Raw genomic sequence first — 21398 nt, forward strand, 5'->3', positions numbered from 1 at the left:
AGTTCCACTAACAAGTTTTGTTTCCCCCAGCATGTATCTCCAGGAACAGAGGTCTTTTTATGCATAAATAACAAGCTCAGAAAGCTTCCCTTTCCTACACTGCAGAAGTATTTCAACTTTTATTTGTGACCATATTTGGCACTGAATATAACAACATAGTAGTGAAGAGGACCAGACAGCATAAGAGATTTAAGAATGAAAAGCTCTGATGTGTCATAAGAACAAAATTCATGAAACATGAAACATGGGGCATCTTTGTAAGCCTTCAGACAAAAATACTGGAAACAAACTATGGAAATGATTATCTTTTAAGATTAAAGTAGTAGTCAGTGAATCAACCCCCTTTTAAATGCAGAGATCCTCACTTGGATTACTTATAGCATTGTAACCATGTTAAGTAACAAATCAGGTTTCACAACCTTTTTCCCCCCATATGAACATATTTTCTTCATAAGAAAATTCCTCTTCGGTTATCTTGATTTTCATAAACTCAAAGTAGTCAGTACAGAAAATCAGCTGAAAAGCAGCTCATTCCTAAACATAGGCTCCAAAGAAAAAGATAAGTATCAGCACCAGTCCACACATCTTGTGAATATCTATCATGAAGTGAGCGCAACTGAATTATAACACTGTTTAATGTGCATCCTAAAACACAGAGGACTTTGCAATATTGCATAAATTCAGTATGAACAGGGAATAAATATTTTTCATCACTGTTATCAGAAAGGGCAAAAAGGAACAGCAACTTGAAGAGCATACAAAAAAGAAAATGCTCAAAGAGAAAAGCCCCATAGACTTGTCCTAAATTGAGGCAAAAAAACACCACTCTTGAAGGCTAATATAAATCACAATAGCGAATTTTATACTAATTCAAAAATACATGAAAAACAATACAGTATCACATCATCTAATGCCATACAGATACTAGTGAAAAAAACTACCTGTAAGATAATCAGTTTTGTTTTGAAAATGAAATTTTTAGAAGCAAGATGGCTTTAAATACAGTGTCTGACAACTCAAAATAAGTTATTTACCATTTACAAGCTTGTACACTGCAATGTTTGGAAGTCTGTAAAGACTCCCGGCAGCAGCCAGGCAAAACTCCAGAGACTGTGAAAGGTCTGAAAGTCATGTGTCTGTGACTCTTCATGAGCTAAAGACAAAAGGCTGCATGGAGCTGCAGGCTGGTAAGGGAAACAAACATGGATGAAAGCACAGCAGAAAGTTTTACCCTCTCGATTTCCTCCTGTGTTAAAAGGTATTCTCTTTAGACTGAGATCCGTGGGTAGAAAGTTGATGAACATGGAGCAATTTGTCTCTTACTCCCACAAAGAAGGGAAAGACAAACACTTTTTGGTAAGGGACTTAGCAGGCAGTGTTAGTCACCCACCATCCCATACAGCACCCTGGTAAGGAAACCCATCGTACTCAAATGAACTTTTACTCATATTGATAGAATCCCAACTCCAATGTTCAACTTCGACCAGTGAAATATTACAGAAGAAAATTTACTCATTCAGTCTCCAGGGCAAGCAGTCACAAGTCATCAGAATGCAGGTCCCATACTTGATAGCTGGAAATCACTGTCATTATAGCTAATGGCATATAAGCAATATCTTCAAAAAAAAAAGCCAAAGGAAGATTTATACATTTTTTCTGGTATGTTTGCACAAGACATCTATTTATAAACTTAGAAAATGAAGGGAGGTCCAAAGACAGCAGGAATGTTCTCAGAGGTCTACAGCAACAGGGTAAGAGGCAACAGACAAGCTGATGCATGGGAAATTGCATTTGCATACTGAAAAGAAAAAATTACCATGAGAATGGTCAAATGCTGAAACAGACTGTGCAGAGAGGTCATGAGACCTCTACCACTGAAGAGTTTCAAAACTTGGCTGGGTATGACCCTGAGCTACCTGATCAGATTTGCTCAGCACCAAGCAGTGGCCTGAGCTGCATGATCACTGGGGGTCCCTTCCCACCTGAAGTACTCTCTGCAAAATCTGTGTGGTCTCTTCCAGCCTGCACTGTAAGGTAAAAGAGTCCTGACTCTTTCACCTTCTCCTTCCAACTCCTAAGCTGAGGTAAAGTTCTAGTCTTAAGCACTTTCGTCCCACCTGTTTCCACATGGAGGGCTTTTCAAATAAAGAACCACTAAAATTCATCATCACAGGTGGAAAGCCCTCTTTCTAGCAAGACCAGATGGAACAGCTGAGGTCAGTTTGGATGACACTTCACTTAGCAAGATACAGCATATCCAACCTGAGACAAACACATACTGTAAAAAAGTTCAAACCACCCCACTGAAGTCTAGGTAAGCTACTGATAGCCTTAATGAGAGGGGTAAGCTTACTAATGGACAGTGGGGCCAAACCTGCATACTAGAAAAGCAAAAAGGACAGCAGAAAGTGAATCAGTTAGCACACAACAAATCAGCACACAATCCCGAAATAAAATTGATACTGGCTTTGAAACTAGTTTTGCAAGGGGGCACAGGTTTTATAATGAACAGAATAAGCAATCGGTCTACTTTAACTTAATTTTTTTTAAGTCTTACCGCAAGTGAATCTGATTTTATACTAATGAATTTTCATTGAAATTCACTATTAATTATGAAATGCCAAATAATCAGAACCTCATGTTTATTCAAATTAAATATAAATTTTGTATTAAAGCTTCTTTTCTTATTTTAAGTGGAATATTTCTCTTGAGTATATTTCACAGATATTAGATGATACGTAGCTGGTGCCTTCAGCTGACAAAATGCAATGGCTTTGGCTGGAGATCAATTTGCATCTGTTATTTACATAAACAGATTTACTAGATTCTTTGCTGACACAGTAATTATTTCAGAAGGTTATCAAGAAAATAGAACCACGATTAGTTAGACTATCTTAGTCATTTTCTGTCAGTGCTGCTGTAGCAGGCTTATGTCATATAATTCTTCTTTTAGTACAGTTGTATATTTAATCCCTACATACGCCTTCCCTGGAAGTTTTCAATCGATTATCGCAGAGTTCATTTTTTAGATGGCCTGATAGAGAATAGATTAACTGGTACCATCTTTGCCTAGAGGTTAAATTTATCTACCCAAGTCATTACAGTCCATTTACTGTGCTCTTCAGCCCAAAAGTACTTAATCACACAGAAAGCAAAATGCAGGGCACATTCAGCAATTCTGTAATGTCAGTGCTAAATAGTGAAAAGGGACTCTGTAATACCACTAATATTACTTTCCCACACTGATCTGTTTTCTTTCCATTACTGCACTTGCAGACAGCGCTGCCTGTTCATTGCTAAGTTGATCTCCCAGCATTGATTATAAACACTTATGTCAAGTACAAAAAGGAAATAGGAAACACTAGGAAAAATTGATACCAGGAAATAATTCAGAGTCTTGGGCAAGACTGCCTCAAGACAGACATACACGGAAAAAGTAATATCAAATGAGAAATTATTTCCTTTGTCTAGTTTAGCTTCTAAAATGACAGAAACTCTTAAAGTTATTTCTTACCATCTCTAACTCATCCTGTAATGGCTCTAAAAGCTAAAGGACTCTACAGAGGATTAAGTATCATCATATTAGGATCCATATTAAAGATAAGAAGCAACTTCAGCCTAAAAGGCGATCTCCTGAACTGACTGGACAAAATCACAGTCTTTTAGAACTAAGAAGAAAACAACTCCGTGCCTCCTACAAATACTGCATTTCCTTCTAGCATCTAAAAACACCATGGCTCAGATCATACAGGGACAGAAATATCCTTAATGGTCAGGACTTGACTATACTTGCAATCACTATCACAATTAAAACCTGGTTTAACAGTTAGATAATCAGAGCTAAGCCTCAATCCTACAGAGCTGAAACTTCAATCCTATTAAAAAGATACATTGGTATGGAACACGTGCAGTTTCTCACACACGTAAGCAAGGGAAAGTTAGGGACAGGAAAGCAGAGACAGCACAGATGCCAGATTCCCTGGACAGTAAGAATCAGCTGGCATGGCAAGTTAAGGCATAAAAAAAAAATCACAGGAAGGGAGCTAAATTGCAGATGTAGATACAGCGTATTACAACATAATAGTTCTCAATCAAACTGTTAGATCAAATGAAAATTAGTACTTCCCTCTACAGGTCTCCCCTAAGAACTGCCATTTGTACTTGGTTACCAGGGTCACATTTTGGCCTGCGGTCACATTCTCAGTACTCAAAAGGGGACTTCCGACACCCAAAATTACAATTAATGGAACTGGAAGAGCAGCACACACATAGAAGGGATTCACAGCTTTATTCTACTTAGGCACAAACTTTAAAACAATGAAATTTATTGTGAGACTAAATAATTTCAGAACTTCAAGAAAGGAATTTCCAAGTTGTAAACAATTATGTGAAGGAAGCAGGTCACTGTTTGTTGCAAACTTTTCACAGATCGAGTTCACATCACAGCTCGGAAGGGTGTACAAAGGCATATTTGTCCTCTTCTGCTTTAAGGAAAAAACTCTGTAAAATATCTTATAACTTATACCAAAAACTCCAAGTAAGTTCATTAGCGGTTGCACAAAAGCATTCTAAGTCATCTCACATCAGAAGTAGAATAGCTCTGTTCAGATCAGCCCTTAGCCCTGATGAAAACAATATGAAAATGCTACCTGGCATTTCACTGCCAGTGGTTACTTCTTCCAGTTGATATGACAGGCTTTAACCTAATGCTGTCCTATATCACAACCCTAAAATGAAATTTTCATCTAGGAAGAAAAACAGCAATAACAACAGCAACAACAAAGGAGATGATAAAATAAGCACGTAAATACACATGGAAATCATTTCTGCTACAAGGCCTTCTCCTTTCTGAGCTACTTTAAGATGTATCTCAAATGATATCCCCCTGCACTTGGAAACAAGAAACATTTTAAAATAACAAAAGCAACTAAACAGCAACAGATCGTTTAAAAATAAGACTCTCTAGCTGCTACACTGTTTCACCAGGGAAGAAATTGCTACCAGAAACCCTAATGGGGCATCAAAGCAAAAAGAAACGTTTTTCCCTTCAGTTATATGAGGCATCAAAACTCAGTTCCACAACTTACTATACTCCTCAAGAACAGTTAGGTATTAAAATCACATCAGATGAGTCTTGTCCATGCTTTCTTTGTAAACATTAAAAAAAGAGAAAACGTCACACATTTGTTAATGACATTTCTTAATGCACTGCTACGAAGAGTCCACCCGCTATGCTGAGAATTAACATAACTATCACTAAATGCATTTAGCAACTTGGCCATGTAGCCAGGAAACCGCTGCCAGTTTGCAGCCTTCTATACTGGGAACAATCCCTTAGCAATCTCCATCCAACAAAACAAACATCTCTCTTTTCTTCTTAAAATCACTGTTGATTCACATACCTAAAATGATCTTTTCTTTATAAATAACATAAGCAGCTAAGTCAGTTGTTCCTCAAGGGCAGCAATTTAATGGCATTTTCTATTTCAGACTACAGGTCAATTCACAATTTGTTTAGCTGGTACATCTAGTATATTATGCTGAATGTCGGCCAAAAAGCTCTCTCCCATTTCTTTGGGGGTATAGCTTCTGACTAAGAGACAGAGGAGATACTATTAAAAAAATACAGAATTCTTTCATTAAAATCTAGGCATGGTCAAAGAATAAACCAGAAATAACTTGATAGCACTGAATGAGGAAATAGTACTATCTTCTCATAACTTCTTTAAAATTAAGGATCACTTCTGGCACTTCCGAAAGCTAGCCCAACTTACACTCTACCAACTCGTTCAGAGATGAAATTCAGCCAGGGCTCAATTTGTTGCTTTTTTCTTGGTGTGAGGGTTTTTGTTTTTTTTTTTTTGTTTTTGATTTAATTTTTGAAGAAAATCATTAAGATAAATGAATATCATTTGAATGACACTTGTGGATTCCTCCTTTTTTTTCCTCCCACACCTAAAAGGAACTACCAGACAGACAACGAGAAGTCAGTCTTTCACATCACAGGTTTCTTAACAATGACACCTAGATGGACTATCTCATTCTCCACTGATGCCACCACAGTTACTAACAAGGAACTAACATCTGCACTAGGAAATAAGTGGAGTGTGATGACTTGCAGTTGCTTTTATATATAATTTCACATACAAAGTAATTAGCTGAGTCACTGCTTCTTATACCTATGAAAGTGAACTGGCTATTCAGTGCCACTCACTCTTGCCTCAGACACACAAAGGCCAGAGTATATTTGAAAATGAGTATAAAGTAGAACACCTTTGATAGTTTGGGAAAAAAATAAATTTTAAAAAAAAATCAGACATCTTCTGGGTAACCGTTGGATAGCATCCCTAGCGGGCTAACAGTTAAGCTACTTAAACTATTTTGCTTTTCTACAAAGCCCTCCTTTCTGTAGTCACAGCAACAGGAAGCTTTGCTTCCTATTTGACACTTTGCTCAGCTAACACAACTGGGCAGAAAATTTGCAGCTCTCTATGACAGCATCTGTTCCAGAAAAGAATCTGACCACAGCAATCAAGAGTGGTGTAACCTCTACAACAGGGCATGACAGCTTGGCAGATCTGAAGTTGAACGTGAAAACAACAAAAAATCAGGTTCTTTTCTGTGGCAAAAATGAATTTCTGCTTGAGAAATTGTACTACCCTAATGAAAATTACATGCACAAGTAAAGATGCTTCTTGTTGTTACTGACTTCCAACTACTGCTTGTGCCAAAGCCAACACCCTGAGTTTTCTGTAACCTAAAACTCTTATTCCCTCCTTTTTTCTTTTTTAAGTCCTAGTGCCCCCCAGGGAACACAAATGCAGGCTGCTGACTTCAGAAGACAGTCCACAAAGCACCAAGTATTCTGTACTGAAACTACTGTTATGCTCCCTTGCTTATATCCATGTCTTTGGAAGGGTACTCCCTCCTCCACAAATTATGAGTTCCAATACCTCAAGCCACATGCAAAACTCAGTATCTCACATCAGCAAGAGAAAGGGAAGACTTGAGACTTTGAAAAAAATTGTAATTCAAAATAAGTAATAAATGGCTCAACTCAACCGCAAAAACGATACTCTAAAAAAATAATAATTTAAAAATAGTGAGTACAGAAAGCTCTCAAAAGAATATTCTTAAGAAAATGCTGTAAGAATTGCAGTTGGCTCATCTAAAAAAGAAATTATACAACCTCCTAATAAAAAGCATATGTAATTCATTTAAACATTGAGATTATTGGACATTGCAAATAGCAGAACTTGAAACTGCTTTCTATGGACAGAACTGGAAGAGGACTAAAGAAACAAGTGATATTTTTTTAAAAATCTATTTTGGTTTAGCCCAGGATTTTTTTAAACTATATTCAACTCAAGATACTACAAAAGAACTGGAAAAACAAACAGCTTTATTGATCTCCCCAGACATTACAAAGTTTGTTAAAGGCAATATATTTTAATTTAAGCAATTCCAATTGCCCAAGAGCATTCACTTATAGTAAAGGGTTTCTTCAGCTCTCAAAAACGTCTTTCCAGTTCTCCAGGTCTTGTGTGCTCCAGGTGCCCAACAATCTGTGAAGTCTCAGAGTGAAGTGTTTTCCTGGTGGGCAGCACTGGTATCCAAAGCAGATAGCAGAAGCTGGAGAAGTTTGACATGGTGAGAGACTTTCAGTGCACCAGATGCCTGATACGCAGCTATGAGCCTCCTCAAAGAGTCGATGCTTCAGAACTGCCCTTTACCAAGTAAATGCCACAAAAGCACAAATCAACAGGCTGGTGCAGATGATGTGAACAAGTTTGCCTATAATCACTTAACATGAAAACGGGCCAGAAAGCAATATACCATTTTGAACTCAGAGAAACTGTACCCAGAGACATTCAAAAGCAATTAGCAATATAGAAAAATGGGCAGCAAGCAAATCTTGTGGTCATAACATCTCCTGTCTCAAACCAAAATAAAAACCAAACACCCTAGCTTATTCTATCATCAAAGATAGATGCATACTGACAGACCACCAATGGGTTTTACAAGTAGGAGATTGCATGCTTTCCATAGTCCACTGTCTCTCAGTATCACAGAGAACCAAAAGCACAGAGCAATACATAACCATTCTGTTATAGTGTTCAGAGTATACTTTTGCATAAAACACCATTTTAACAACTATTTCAGACAAATACAGAACTATAAAAATAAAAAGTACAGTAAGTAATTCATAAAAGCATCCACTACTGCACACCTTTGCATCTAATCAATGTCAAGTTTCAAATACAACAAAAATGGTCTGCTTACCTCAGTACCTGGCTGTAGTGTCTGCCCATCTTGAGCTGCAGATGGAACTATGGCCCATGTAATGTTGGCACTAGCAGATGATAAGGAGCTGAGGGCACCATTTTTCAGTTGCTCTGAGGAATGTGACTTGGGCCCAGACCATCCCAGGATACCATCTGAAGCAGAAAACAGGTGTCAACTTACAAGAGGCAGGTGACTGATTTTTCCATTCCTCTCATCATTCTCTTCATATTAATGAACCGCTACTTGTTCCCTGTCCCCATACACTGCTTTACTTCAGTAACAAGTCAGCGAAGGAAAAAGACTTTACAGTTTCATTCTTCTGCCAGATAGAATTATACATAAATTATTATACATAATTACACATAAAGATTATTCAATCTGGCACATCTTTGTAATTAAGCAAGCACTCACTATCCAATATTTTAATAGTTAGGAAGTTATTCAACATTACTGCACCTAATGCAGCGCAGGTGCTTGTCACATCTTACAAACGTACATCAGTACCAGAAGAAAGATGACTAACCATCTAGCTTTTGCATCAGGCCCAGGACAAGCTCAGGTAATATGCTGACCACTCCTCCATTTACTCTGCCTGAAGCCAGAGTTTTAAGCCTAACAGCTATATTTCATTTCTGCCAGAACTCACACTAAAGCTCTTCCTAGATTAAGTGCTAAGTGCTTTCCCTGTATCAACTGTGCTATAAGAGCACAGTTTAGAGGAGTTCTCATTAGAAAGACGCACGTTAAAAATGAATCAAACAGAACTAGACATCAAGACAACCCTTACTTCTGGAGGCACCTAATTTCCAGGACAGGCCAGCATTGAGGGATGCTAAGACAGAAAAAACAATCAGCTAAGAAGGCTGCAATGTCCTTCCTCCTTCACTGCTCTAGAACACAGTACTGCCATTCATATCTGTAGCCCTCACCATAGTGCTTAAATTACAGCTATCAATTACATGCTGTTATAAAACACAGAAATACGGATAAGAAAATTGTCTTTTTTCAGACATTACCATAATAAGTGCATGAAAATACAATTAGTGCCACCAGGATGATCTCTTTCTCTCATCAATGCCAACTTTTTAAGATGATCTCAAAGAACACAAAGTACATTAAAGAACATCCTACTGTTTTCTCTCACCAGTGGTTAACAGAGGTTTCTACCTAATTAAGACAGTTTGATCTGGTGAGATAATCTGTGTACTATTATATTAACTTAATATTTGTATTGTTTAAAATGGGTCAGAAGTCCTATAGCTGAAATCTTACTGAATTCCAAAGATAAAATAATTACAGAACATTTCTCTCATCTGAAATGGTACCAAGTTATGATGGCATGACAAAACTTAGGTCTACTTGCTTAACAGGATTTTGTAGCACCATCTTTTGAAGAAAGCATAAGCAAATGATCTGTAAAAAGTGTAAAGTGATTTTCAAAGATCAGAGAAACTAGCAGGGAGAAAAAAATATTAAAGAAATAAAACATGTATTTCACACAATTCAAATTTTCCACTGACAAAGGAAGAATATCTCTGGGCTCTAATACCAGGCCTTTACTTTTACATGCTGCAAGGGCTTCTGGATTTCAGTAACTCTGAGTACTATGCCAGTAGATATTCTTAAAATCAAGCAGAGTTATGTGAATACGTGAGGAAAAATGGTCTTTTTGTTTGACTTGCCCTACAAGTAGTCCTACACACCACAAAGTCAACATTTGCTTCCATTCCAAAAACTGAATTAAATCTACATGATATTGGTATACATGGCAAGGAACAAAGAGCTCAGTGACTGCAGTCATAGTTGCTCTTTGCTTGTTCCTCAGGTCTTGAACAGTTACGAAGAAAGGGCAACCCAAGATCCCTCAAAATAAGCTCTGATTCAGAGGATAATCTGAAGATTGTTCTGGCAAATACAAAATGGACTCTGCATGGGAGGGAGGAAGGAGGAATACCTTCAGCATTTAAGGATAAAACTAGTGTTAGAAAGCTTCACATAAAACTGTTAGTTCCTTGGAGGGAATGCATAAGGCTATAAATTGATAAGCATTTTTTTAAATCCTTTTTCTGTTAATTGACACAGATTTCAGAGAGAAAAAACATCAAGTAGTTAAAATAAACTTGCTTCATTTCAACACAGTTTTACAGACCATACCTATCCTTCTCATTCTTCATTACTTCATAATGTTGTAACTGATCTGTTTTTCCATTTCTCCCTGTCAAGAAGCTGAATATTGAATTATTACTGTTATTTTCCTATTACAGAGAAACTAAAAAAATTGAACTGACTGTTCTTTATGCAACTCTTTGAAAATAAGTCATCCGCTCATTTCCTTGGGCTATCAATTTTCTCTCTTCACACACAATCTATTTTGCCTTCCCTGTGAAGAATTACTCTTTTTAACTAACATTTTTTTAAAAGCTAATTTCTGTAAATAGCCATAAGAAAACACCATATGAATAAACACCTTGCTTCAGGGGAAATTTACAAGTGTGAACATTTACTAAACCATCATTTACATATTTTGTAAAACAGTGTATCAGTTTTCAGTACAAATACACCTAGTAAAAAAGATTATTTTAGTCTTCATCTTTCTCTGCACATTTTAAACTCTCTCATGGAAATTGCATCTATTACAAGGATGCCAGCATGTTTTTCCATCTGTCCCAAGGGGAGTGATATTCCTTCACAGAACGACATGTCTTGTCAGCTTAGTCAACTTTTTAAGCAGATCTTAACCACACTTTACAAGAGGATGCTAAGAGTTAAGGTCCAAAGGATAAAGCACATGTATTTCCCCAACATCTCTTCAAATGAGAAAAATCATTATTACATTCTGTCTGCCTGCAGTAGGACTTCTTTGCAGAACAGAGATATGCAGAAAGAAATGGTCATATACCACTGAAACCTAAATTAAAAGTCAGCGCTCTGAACAAGTTGAAAGAATTCCGTGCCTAGTTCTAAAGTGCCATCAGGGAAGGTGTGGCAATCTTTAATATGCAAATCTACACTGCCATGTCAGTATTCTTGCATCATTCAAAGGGAGCTGTCATATACCTTATAGAAATCTACTTCCCAGACAAATGCAAGCTATGAAGAGAGAATTCATTAGAAACAGTCTTAAAATCAAGTAAAATAAGAATACAATCTCTACATATAGAAAGTTAGAGGACACAAAAAGCACTATGCTAATTAAAAGCAAAACATCTACTTCTCCAGTAAACAATGCAAAAATTAGAGCAGATGAATTAAATATGATATTTGTATAACCAACTAGATCTCTTCCACTTGTGTGGTGTTGGTTACGTGGTTCCAAAAGAGAAAGGCAATTCTAAGCCCAATTCCTCTGGCAGTTCAGTGCGTAGGTACATATAAAATGATAGCTCTCATAGAAAGTACTCCAGAACAACACCAATTTCTACTGCAACAAACAGGCAGCAGGTAAATTCTAACAAAACAGAGGAGAACACTTCTAGATAAGCTAAGTGCAGCACACAGACACAACCTAATCTTCTTTCCCTATAGCAATGTTACAGGTCAGAAAAATCATCCATTTCAGGTGGCTCAATAAAGTATTCTACAGAAGTGTCCTCAGGATAAACACTTTACCCCTTAAGAGCTGCACACATCAGGAGGTTCATCCAAAATAAGAGGTTTGGAGGAGATTTTTCAGTTAAGTACTATTGATCATTTTCTTTTTTTGATTTTGATGTACCTTCAAACCATGTTTCTGTATTATAATTGATGTATGAAATACACTTAGCACTTACCCCAATTCTAGAACAAAAAATCCTTTTAAGTTCTCTGCTCTTGGCTTATAGACCACAAAAAAAAAAAAAAAAAAACATCTTTTTCCCTCAGCACAATCATAAACTAACAACTATTGATAAAACTCTTACAATACTTTGTAACTACACCATTACAAATATTCCCTTAAGAATTCTACAGTAGCTCTCAAGGAGAAACCAAAATTGGTCCCTGCTGGGCTGGGACTAGAAAACAATGTTATCTTGCAAAGCAAGAAGAGCACGTAAGGAATAATGTATTAGCATATAGATAGAAGAGCAAATTGTTTTGGTTAGTCCCAGCAAAAGCAAGTCTAGCACTGATACATTTAAAGGAGACCTGACTGACTGTGGAATTTAGTTAAGTTACACAGCTAATAATTTTTTCTCACCTATCTTCTTTCCTCATTCTTTCCTGCACCTTCAAGCATTTGGTGGGAGGGAGGGTTGGAGATAGCAGGGGTTAAGCAAGGAGAATTCCCCTGCTTGTTCATTTTTCTCTCCTCTTGACATCTCAGCTAAAGGAGAATCCATAGCTGTCATTCATCACCAAGTTGAAAGCACCTGGATTTCATCTTTCCTGGCCACTTATTTTCTCAAAAGGAGGAACCAGAGAATCTGATCAAATTAAGTACATCCCCCCCTAAACTCCAGAATCACCTTCAGTTCATTTGTTGCCATGGAAGCCAAAATAATCAGCATTTGTACATCCAAATGAACTCCAGAAAATAGATAGCAAAGATGGATTTGGGTTTTGGCTTTTGTTTTTAGAAAGGAAAATAAAGATAACCCCTTAAAAAAGAAGAAGAAACTAAGAAACATTATATTCTCTATTCAGGAAAGTGAAAATGCAACAAAAAAAATATAAAAAATAAAAATTATAAATATATTTATATGATAAATATATTTAAAGGGAGTTCAAGTCTGGCAGATGCTTAATTCAGTAAATGAACATCTGATGCAAGATAGTTTAAAATATTTAAAATAAGGGATATATCTGTACTCACTGCTGATGACTGCAAGGCAGTACTCCAATTGCAAAAAAATTAAAATAAAGAACAGACCTAAAGCACAACGTAAGGTGAAAAATTAGCTTTAAAACAAATACTCAAATTTGCTGCATGCTTAAATTGGGATAAAAGGAAGGATGTTAACCACAGCAGTCAACAGGCTCTAGAGATGCCAAAGGCTACACATTCGAAAAAAAAAGTAACACCAAAGATTTTAAGATTTTAAATAGAGACAAAAGTTTCTTCTCTTAGTTTTATTTTGAAAGCCAACTGTTTCCTACTGCATGCTAAATAAACTCAATCTTGTCATATGGCACTTAATGCTGATTAGCAAGTACTATGCATAGTACACACTACACATTGCTAGGTTACATCCTGGAGCAATTTTTGGCTCTAAGCTTGCTCAGCAGCACCCATCTGAGACTCTGAGACAACCTGCTTGACAAGCTTTTGAGGTTAATGGTTACCATGAGCACAGCAGTAAGAGAAACATATGTGGCTGGGTGAGGAGGAGAAATCATTTTCGGCTGTTGCTCATTTTGGGCATTCAAGCTGACTTATGGGGGTGGCTGTGCAGACCAACAAGATGTTGCTGGATCCCTGGCGGTGACTATCTCCACTTTATAAACTGTTTGCTAGGATTTCACTCTTTACTATCACTAATTCCCCCCATCTTCTCTACATTCCTTACCTGCTTAGAATTTGTAATAAACCAATTGTACAGCATTTGACTTCTTCTGCTGCCTTAGGCTTCCTCCAGGTACATATATGTCAAACCATCTCCTCCAATAATTGGAGAGACACAGTGTGTAAGAAAACCTTTGAAATGTTTCCCCTTCTTACAAAAAGAACAGAATCCCAAAACCCAACAAAACTTGCAGGTATAGATGGAATCACTCATTCTCACCTCATTCTGTATGTAATCAATGCTTTCAGCTAATAACATACTTTTCCAGCACATTTTTCAATGAAAGAAAAAAATTACAAAGAACTTAGGCAGAGATCAGTGCGCATACCTTTAATAAAGGCAGCGAGGTACGTTTGGCATTATTTTGTCTCAAAAGTAGAAACACAGGATTTTTGCTTCACTGTTCCTGTTGATGCATTTCCAAAATCAAGCACTAACAAAAAGAGAATCACAAAAACCTTTCATCAAATCTTTAGAGTAAGACTAAAACATGTGTTGACTACCCTTCAAAAAAGATTGAAGATTTCAGTTTAATCTTCATGACTGCTTGTAGACTTGAGGTACGTGACTGACAACTTGTGAGAAACATTAAAATGAAGAGTAGAAAATCACATCTTCCTTAAACTATTCCATGCCAAACAATATCGTAAGATATTTAAAGTCAAGACCTACACAATTCTAGATTTTGGATACGATTCTATTACACTGACTGCTAAAATGCTTTCCCTCTACTCACACTACTAGAAAACAAAACAATAAATAAGCTACATAAAAAAAAGGAGATTTTTTCTTTTCAAAAAATAACAGCCCACAAATTTGTTTAAAATAGCTACTACTAAATAATTATCTATGTGATTGCAGTCCCTGAGTATTATGTCAGAAGCTCAGCTACCTTAAGTCCTTGCTGTAGAAGCATTAAGATTGTAAGACCTACAATGCACAGAGGAAAAGTTAACAATCCTTATGTAACTGGCCATAACGATTTCAAGAACAGAAGCAAACTAAAATTACACAGAAAGTAGATACACATTACTCTTCAGGCAGTTCTATTTAGAACATAATAGTGAGAGGTTTTGATGCTGAAGGAAAGGTAATCTCAAGGATAAGTTAAATTCAACAAAGCTAAGTCACTGCTTATTTCTCACACTCTACAGGAGCAGTACTGCCCTGCTTTGCTGCACAACTTCCATGAACTGTAGGCTAGAGGCAAGCAAGTTACCAAATACCTATCTCGTGAGTCCATACAAAAGCCTGGAGATCCTAGCCCAGAATACCCACTGCCTTCTCACAGGAGTTATTCAACGTTAACCTGGACACCATGTAGCAGGTAATCAGACAGCATTCGGATGGAAACATTTGGCAATATACTGCATAGGGCCATCACATCATATAGGAAAGGTGTTTCAGACTTCCTAACAGACAAACACGAGGCTTTTAAACTAAGAAGTGATTTTCACCTGACAGCATTAAGAGGTGACAACAAAGGTTATCCTTTGGTTGCTCCTTCTGAACATGCAATTGAAAAGAAATCACCAGGAGGTCACAATCAAAATGAAAGATATTATCTCTCAGAATTAGAGTTTCCTAGAGGATTACTTAAAGGCACTAGTCTGATTAGGTATGAGTTTATGCAGCTTTGATGACTCAAACTCCACCGACTCAGCAGAAACGTTAAGTCCATCAAAGTACATCTGAACAAGATTAACTGTAGGAAAATCAGTAATCAAGACTTTCAGGCCAGGTTCTTTCAGGCAACTGTGTTGCATAATAAGTCCTGGGGAAAAGAAAAGGGAAAAAGATAATTTTGGAGACTCTCAGTCAGGGAGAATAGACTAAATATTTCAGCAACTTTTAGTTCCCTCCTCTCCCCCTTTTTCCCTCTCCCTAAATTACATACCAAATGGTAAGCACACCTACGCACTGAAGAATTAACTGTTTGCATTCAGGTTCTCACAGCTACACTGAAGACGCTGGCATGAACAAGTGCTACAGAATTCCTGAAAGAACTCTCGTATAAGTCTAAAGTCTAAGAAGAAACAAACAACAGCATTTATTAAATTTTATTAAGTATTTTACAATAGCGACTTCCAAAAAATTTTTAGGGGAGGGATTAAAATTAATTTAATAAAGGAATTCAACAGCTCTTCCCCATTATTGTGCACATGCCAGCAAAAATCATTACTAAGTCAAAATAGACACCTATTTAAAAGAACATTACTTGGACACAAATTCAAGAGTATGTACAATTCAAGTCATCTATCTCTGACAGTTCACTTAGATCACATGAACATGAAAAACAACCTCCAGAGAGTCTGAAACTAGAAACTGACTTTTCTTTGACAGATGCCTTTCATCTTTGATACAACCCATGCTGTTTTGAAGTGGCATTATATCAAAGAAATCAATTAAATGCACTTCAACATTGCTATTTAGATGTGCACAAAATTTCTAAATTAAAACCAAAATGTAAAAAATAAGCGTTTTGTTACTGTTGTTCACCTACGTTCCCCTACGAAATATATCAGAAACTGGATTAGGGGAAGTCATAATATGCCGTAGTATAGGCATAACAGTTTTTACATTTTTTTTTTTTTCTTCTCCAAGAACTACTTGTATGTTATTTCCCTACTTCTCAGCTGATCCTCTCATATTTCTACTTTCCCCATACAGGAACTCTTTAGAGGACTTCTTAACCAGTTGTCTCAGCAGCTCTGAGGGCATATTTGCCCAGTAGCAAACCTACTGTAAAAGTAGGTATGTTTTGCCTTTTTGGTTTTGTATCTTTGGGTGTGCGTGTTTGTTTGTTTTATTAAAGAGACTACTTGAAGTTGGATTTTTTTATTGATTCACCTACAAAAAAAACACAGACCCCCATAACCAGAATTCTGCTGCTGCTCTTCTTCTTATATCAATTCCTGCTCCTGCACTTAAGCTAGATAGTGCAATAGGAAAACAGCAAGCACCCTTTCAGAAAGGTCTAACTTCTTATATTATGGACAGAGTTCTAGAACTGTGAATTGGGAAAAAAACTGAGCTCCATGGGGACTGAGAGCTTCAAGCCTACAGAGCTAAATGCAGTATCAAACTGTTCAACATTTTTGGCTCATAAAAATTTGCCGTATATATATATATTTAAATAGCAGAAAGAAAATCTCCTCCTAGATTTCAGTAAAACCACTGACTGAAATAAATCTGCTTGACCAGGATCCTTCCACGTAGGAAAACTAGTAATACGGTTTTTCAGAAAACACTGCATTTTTATCAAACAAATCTATATTGTGATTTCACTCTCTGCCAAAAAAATATTAAGCAGGTTCTGCACTGTCATTAAGAATAGAGGCTTATGTTTCTATTCTCCATGTCACCTTTTTTGGTTTTTATTATCATTACTATCTCTTCTCTGCCTTACTGTCTTCAGAATGTGACTTCCCTGGGAAGTCGTAGGATAACATCTTTCTCTCCTCTCTTCTGATTTCAACTGACTTTGCAGCTTTTTTTTTTAGATTAAAAGAAAAAATCCTGATGCTTGATGTTATAGAAGCTTATAGGTTGCTCAATCCAACTCGCTTCTTTGAGGGAGGGTTCATTCTGCCTGCTTCAGTATTACCATTAAAAAACAAAAACAACGTAAGACATAAAAAAAAAAATACCCAGGAGAGATCATGCTCACCTGATGATAGTGTCCTGTTATGGTGCTGGCCCACTTGATGCATGCTTTGCTGTAACAGAGTCAGGCATTCTCCAAGGCAGCTCAGGGTGGCAGCAGAGGTAGCTTTTAAAAGCAGCAAGTCCTGATCCAAGGCAGAAAGGGGGCCAGAACTTGGGAGAGCTTCAATGGCTTGTACAAGATTCTTCTGTTGTCCCTCAACTTGGCTCATCATCTGTAAAGGTGCAAAAACATCTGATGTCACAGGAAATATCACTGTGTAGTGACAAATTCCTACAGTTTGATATGACGACTAAGTGTAAAGACCTGCCTCAAATGATTGTTAACATTATGATCCAAACATACCATAAACTTACCTACAAAAACATAGGGCTTGAGCCTACCACAAGCCTATCAAACCATCAAGACTATGATAGAGAAAACAGACACTCAAAACAGTAGGTTCACAGTTGATTTAATAATGGCTCACACTTTCTGGAAGTCTTCATAAGGAGATGTATGAAATTTCTATCTCCTTCTCCATTACTATTTAGACTTAGATTTTCTTTCCTTGGTATATGATCTGAGACACCCAAGGAAGATACATCATCCATCTTCCTCCTTCCCTACATAAAACATCTAATCACAGTTTAAGAAGAGATATTTTTCATTTCTCACGCTTCAGTAAGGAATTACTTTTAAAAAATATGGTGACTTGGAAGTTTATAAGCATTACCATAGGATGCAACTTAGAATAGTTATTTACTGTCAGATATGAATACCAGCTGTCAGGGAGAAAGTTAATCTGTTTCTAGATTTGGAGCAACCAGACGAAGATAAAATGCATGCTAGTAGTGCAGATAAAAGCATTATGCGAGCAGGCTGTTCTTTAAATAAACTGGCAAGTTTCCAAAGTCATTCCTACAATCAAAAGAAAAAGATGTTTAAAAATTCTATTTTTAAAGTCTGTAGCAAATTATACACGCACATGACAAGCCTCTTTATTACCTTACTTATCACTTACCTTTCCTTAAAGTAAGAAGCCACCTTCACATATCACACTGCATTTGGCAGCATCTTTGAAATAATCATACCCATGCCTGTAATCGTATCCACTTGGTCCAAAACTCAAATTAATTCTGGATTTTTCCTTTAATGCACTGAGATACTATCAGCTTACGCCTAAAGAGATAGTTTATACACCTCATCTCAGAAGGTAACTTCAGTTAAGCCACTGCGATCTTTCTTCAGTGATGCAGTATCACACTTATTGTCCTCTTCACCCTTTGGCAATATATAGGAGAAAGAGTATATACTAGACAGACAACTCAGTTAACACAAACCGAGTTGCTTAGTATCCCTTTCTCCTGCAGGTGCAAGATCTATCAATATAAACCCAAGATTCAATTACCTATGGGAGTCCATACTGATTAATGGCTGCCATCCGTTGAATTGTCTTCCCTCCCCTAAAAAAAAAAATCTCATTTTCAAATCTTTCTACTTTCAGTACAACTGCAGGTTTATGATCCTAAAAGGTGGTCACAGCAGAAATAACCTACCAATCCTCTGCCAGATTGATACAAGAGAAAAGTCCTTTTATAAAGCATGCAACATCCTAAAAGACAGCTTCCTAAAATATAAAGGATAATCATCTGCCAGTCATTCCTCCCAACAGGAGATGAACACATTTACTCTGTTCATCTCTATGTATTTCTATAGGAGGATTTTTAAACTAAGCATGACGTTTATTCCACAAATGTCTCCTTATTACATCTCTCTTCCTTCCCTTCTCAGAGAGTCTATTTTGCTAAATTTGATGTTTTTATGTAATCAAAAACTTGCTATGTGAAGAATACAAGCTTGAAAAAAAGATCAATGCTTAATAGGTTTATGAAGCATACAAATTCAATCCCACACCTAAAGTTCAAACTCTAAACATGACTAGAGATAAATCAAAGTCCAGCTCCTTCAGCTATTTGAGTGAATCATACAAGGCTGAGATTACAGAATGTGTCAGTACTGATCCCATTTATCATACAATTCACCACATTAACTGCAGTGTTCCTGTACTAGCTCACTGACTCCAGCCAAGCCTGGACAAACACATTTGGCTTAATTATTACAAGATTCATGTGACGATGTGGATTTTTCTTTAACACAACAATTTGTACATAGATTGAATACCAAAGACAGCTTTTCAAAGTAGGTGCTTTGGATTTGGGGTTTAACTTGTCTTCATTCTCCTTATTCTACGCCTATGCAGTATTTAACACAACAGTCATCGTCTCTCCTCTAAAGCAAGTAAATACTAACCCAGCCAGATCAGAGCACCTGAGGACACTAGCACGACACTATCACTGACTGCAAGAAAGTTATAACCTGGTTACAGATATGAAGGATGTTGCTATGCAAAGTCACAGTTTGATAAAAGGCAGCCTGTAATGCTAAAACGTTTGACTATAAAAGCAAGTTAGATACACTCTAGAAAATTCAGGATCTTGAGATGCTCTTTGCTAAGTAAACTGGTTTAAACACAGTACCTTCCAAAAAGAATAATTTCACTAAGAAAGAAATTTATACTTGAAATGCTCAAAGCTTTCAAAAGGAAGAATCTGTAAGCAGATTCAAGTTCCATTTGTCCAGGCTACTATAATGTAAATATATATATATATATGATGAGCTTTATTAGGTGTTTTTTATTAACAGGCTATTTTTGAAATACGGTATGCTTCCTGTGGCCTCCCTACATTGTGGTAATTACACTGATAAAGAAAGGCTCTACTGAGTGCACTGAAAAGAAAGAACAGAAACTGAACTCAAAGAAGCAAATAACCGTTCCTGCAAAGAAGCATTCTCAGCATCCTAAGACACAGTGATTTCAAGCTCCTTGAAGAAAACAAAGAGCAACATCAGCCATTTTACCCCAAAGGGCAAGCAGACACTTTCCCTTTATCACGTAAGCCACGTGGAGCATGGCAGAAAAATAAGTAGTGCCATTCATTGAGGACACACTTCGCTCTGTCAGTTAATAGCACGCTTTCTCTGCTTCAGTATTCTCTGTGCAGGCTGTCAGCAATACTACTGCTAGCAGAACACTGTCTGCCAAGTTACCTCTGGGCACTTCCCCTGGAAGATTTAATGCAGTGATTTATTTATTTATTTTTAAAGCTTTTCCACTGCTGGCTGCATGAAAGCTGAAAACAATCATAAAAACATTGGAAAATAAACAACAGTGCTCATATGAAAATCAGAGCATCCATATAAATAAATAAATGACCAACAAAAAAAGACAGCTCTAGTGTGGGACAGACAATTAAGTAACAGAAATTCAACACACACCAATTTTATTTTTTTTAATCAGTCACACATCAAGCTGTATTTGGGAGAGGCTTACCACAAATACTTCCTAGTACTATTAGTTTCTTGCTTTTGGATAATTATGACAGAAGAAAAGCATTTTGAAAGACATTAGGAAAGGACAAAAGGAGAGGTCCGTTTCTGAAACCCCCTAAGAATAGGTCCGAAGTGATACGAGTCCAGACCTTGGTTCTCATTTCTAAACAAGCGCGTACCACAGCGTTTTTGGTTTTTTTCTTTTGTTGTAATATAAAGCATTGCTTTTCTTAAAAACAAAAGCAGACATAAGAACCAAGTCCACACAAAAAGAAAAACCTTCTAAGTCACTGTAAACCAAATACATTAGATTGCCACATAAGCCTAATACAGTTGTTAATTCTGACCTTGAGCAAGGACTCCTGGCTTTACCCAGGTATCATCAATCTCGACCCAGTTATCATCAACAACAATATGAATCGTCATATTACAAAAATTAAAATTTAGAACAGATGACCAATTTATATCAAAGCATAACAGAGATACATGTACCAAGTACATATCAAAATGTAAGACCACGTGTTTACATGGAATTCCAGTGTCACCAAAGCAATCATACTAGTCATTGATGTGACACACTGGCTAACAAC

At 36.8% G+C, this 21398-nt stretch overlaps 1 protein-coding gene across 3 annotated transcripts in view; it reads right to left on the reverse strand.

The window, feature by feature from the left end:
- Positions 1-21398, reverse strand: part of OSBPL10 (oxysterol binding protein like 10) — a 104123-nt gene that overhangs the window by 29116 nt on the left and 53609 nt on the right. For all 3 annotated transcript variants that reach the window (XM_021388859.1, XM_021388860.1, XM_021388861.1), the window contains exons 5-6: positions 17440-17650; positions 8284-8438 (exon numbers count right to left, since the gene is read on the reverse strand). In XM_021388859.1, the coding sequence (XP_021244534.1) occupies positions 8284-8438; positions 17440-17650 (366 nt within the window). The remainder of the gene's footprint in view (positions 1-8283; positions 8439-17439; positions 17651-21398) is intronic.

Source organism: Numida meleagris, chromosome 2 (assembly GCF_002078875.1).
Source record: "Numida meleagris isolate 19003 breed g44 Domestic line chromosome 2, NumMel1.0, whole genome shotgun sequence".
NCBI classification, from domain to species: Eukaryota; Metazoa; Chordata; class Aves; order Galliformes; family Numididae; genus Numida; species Numida meleagris.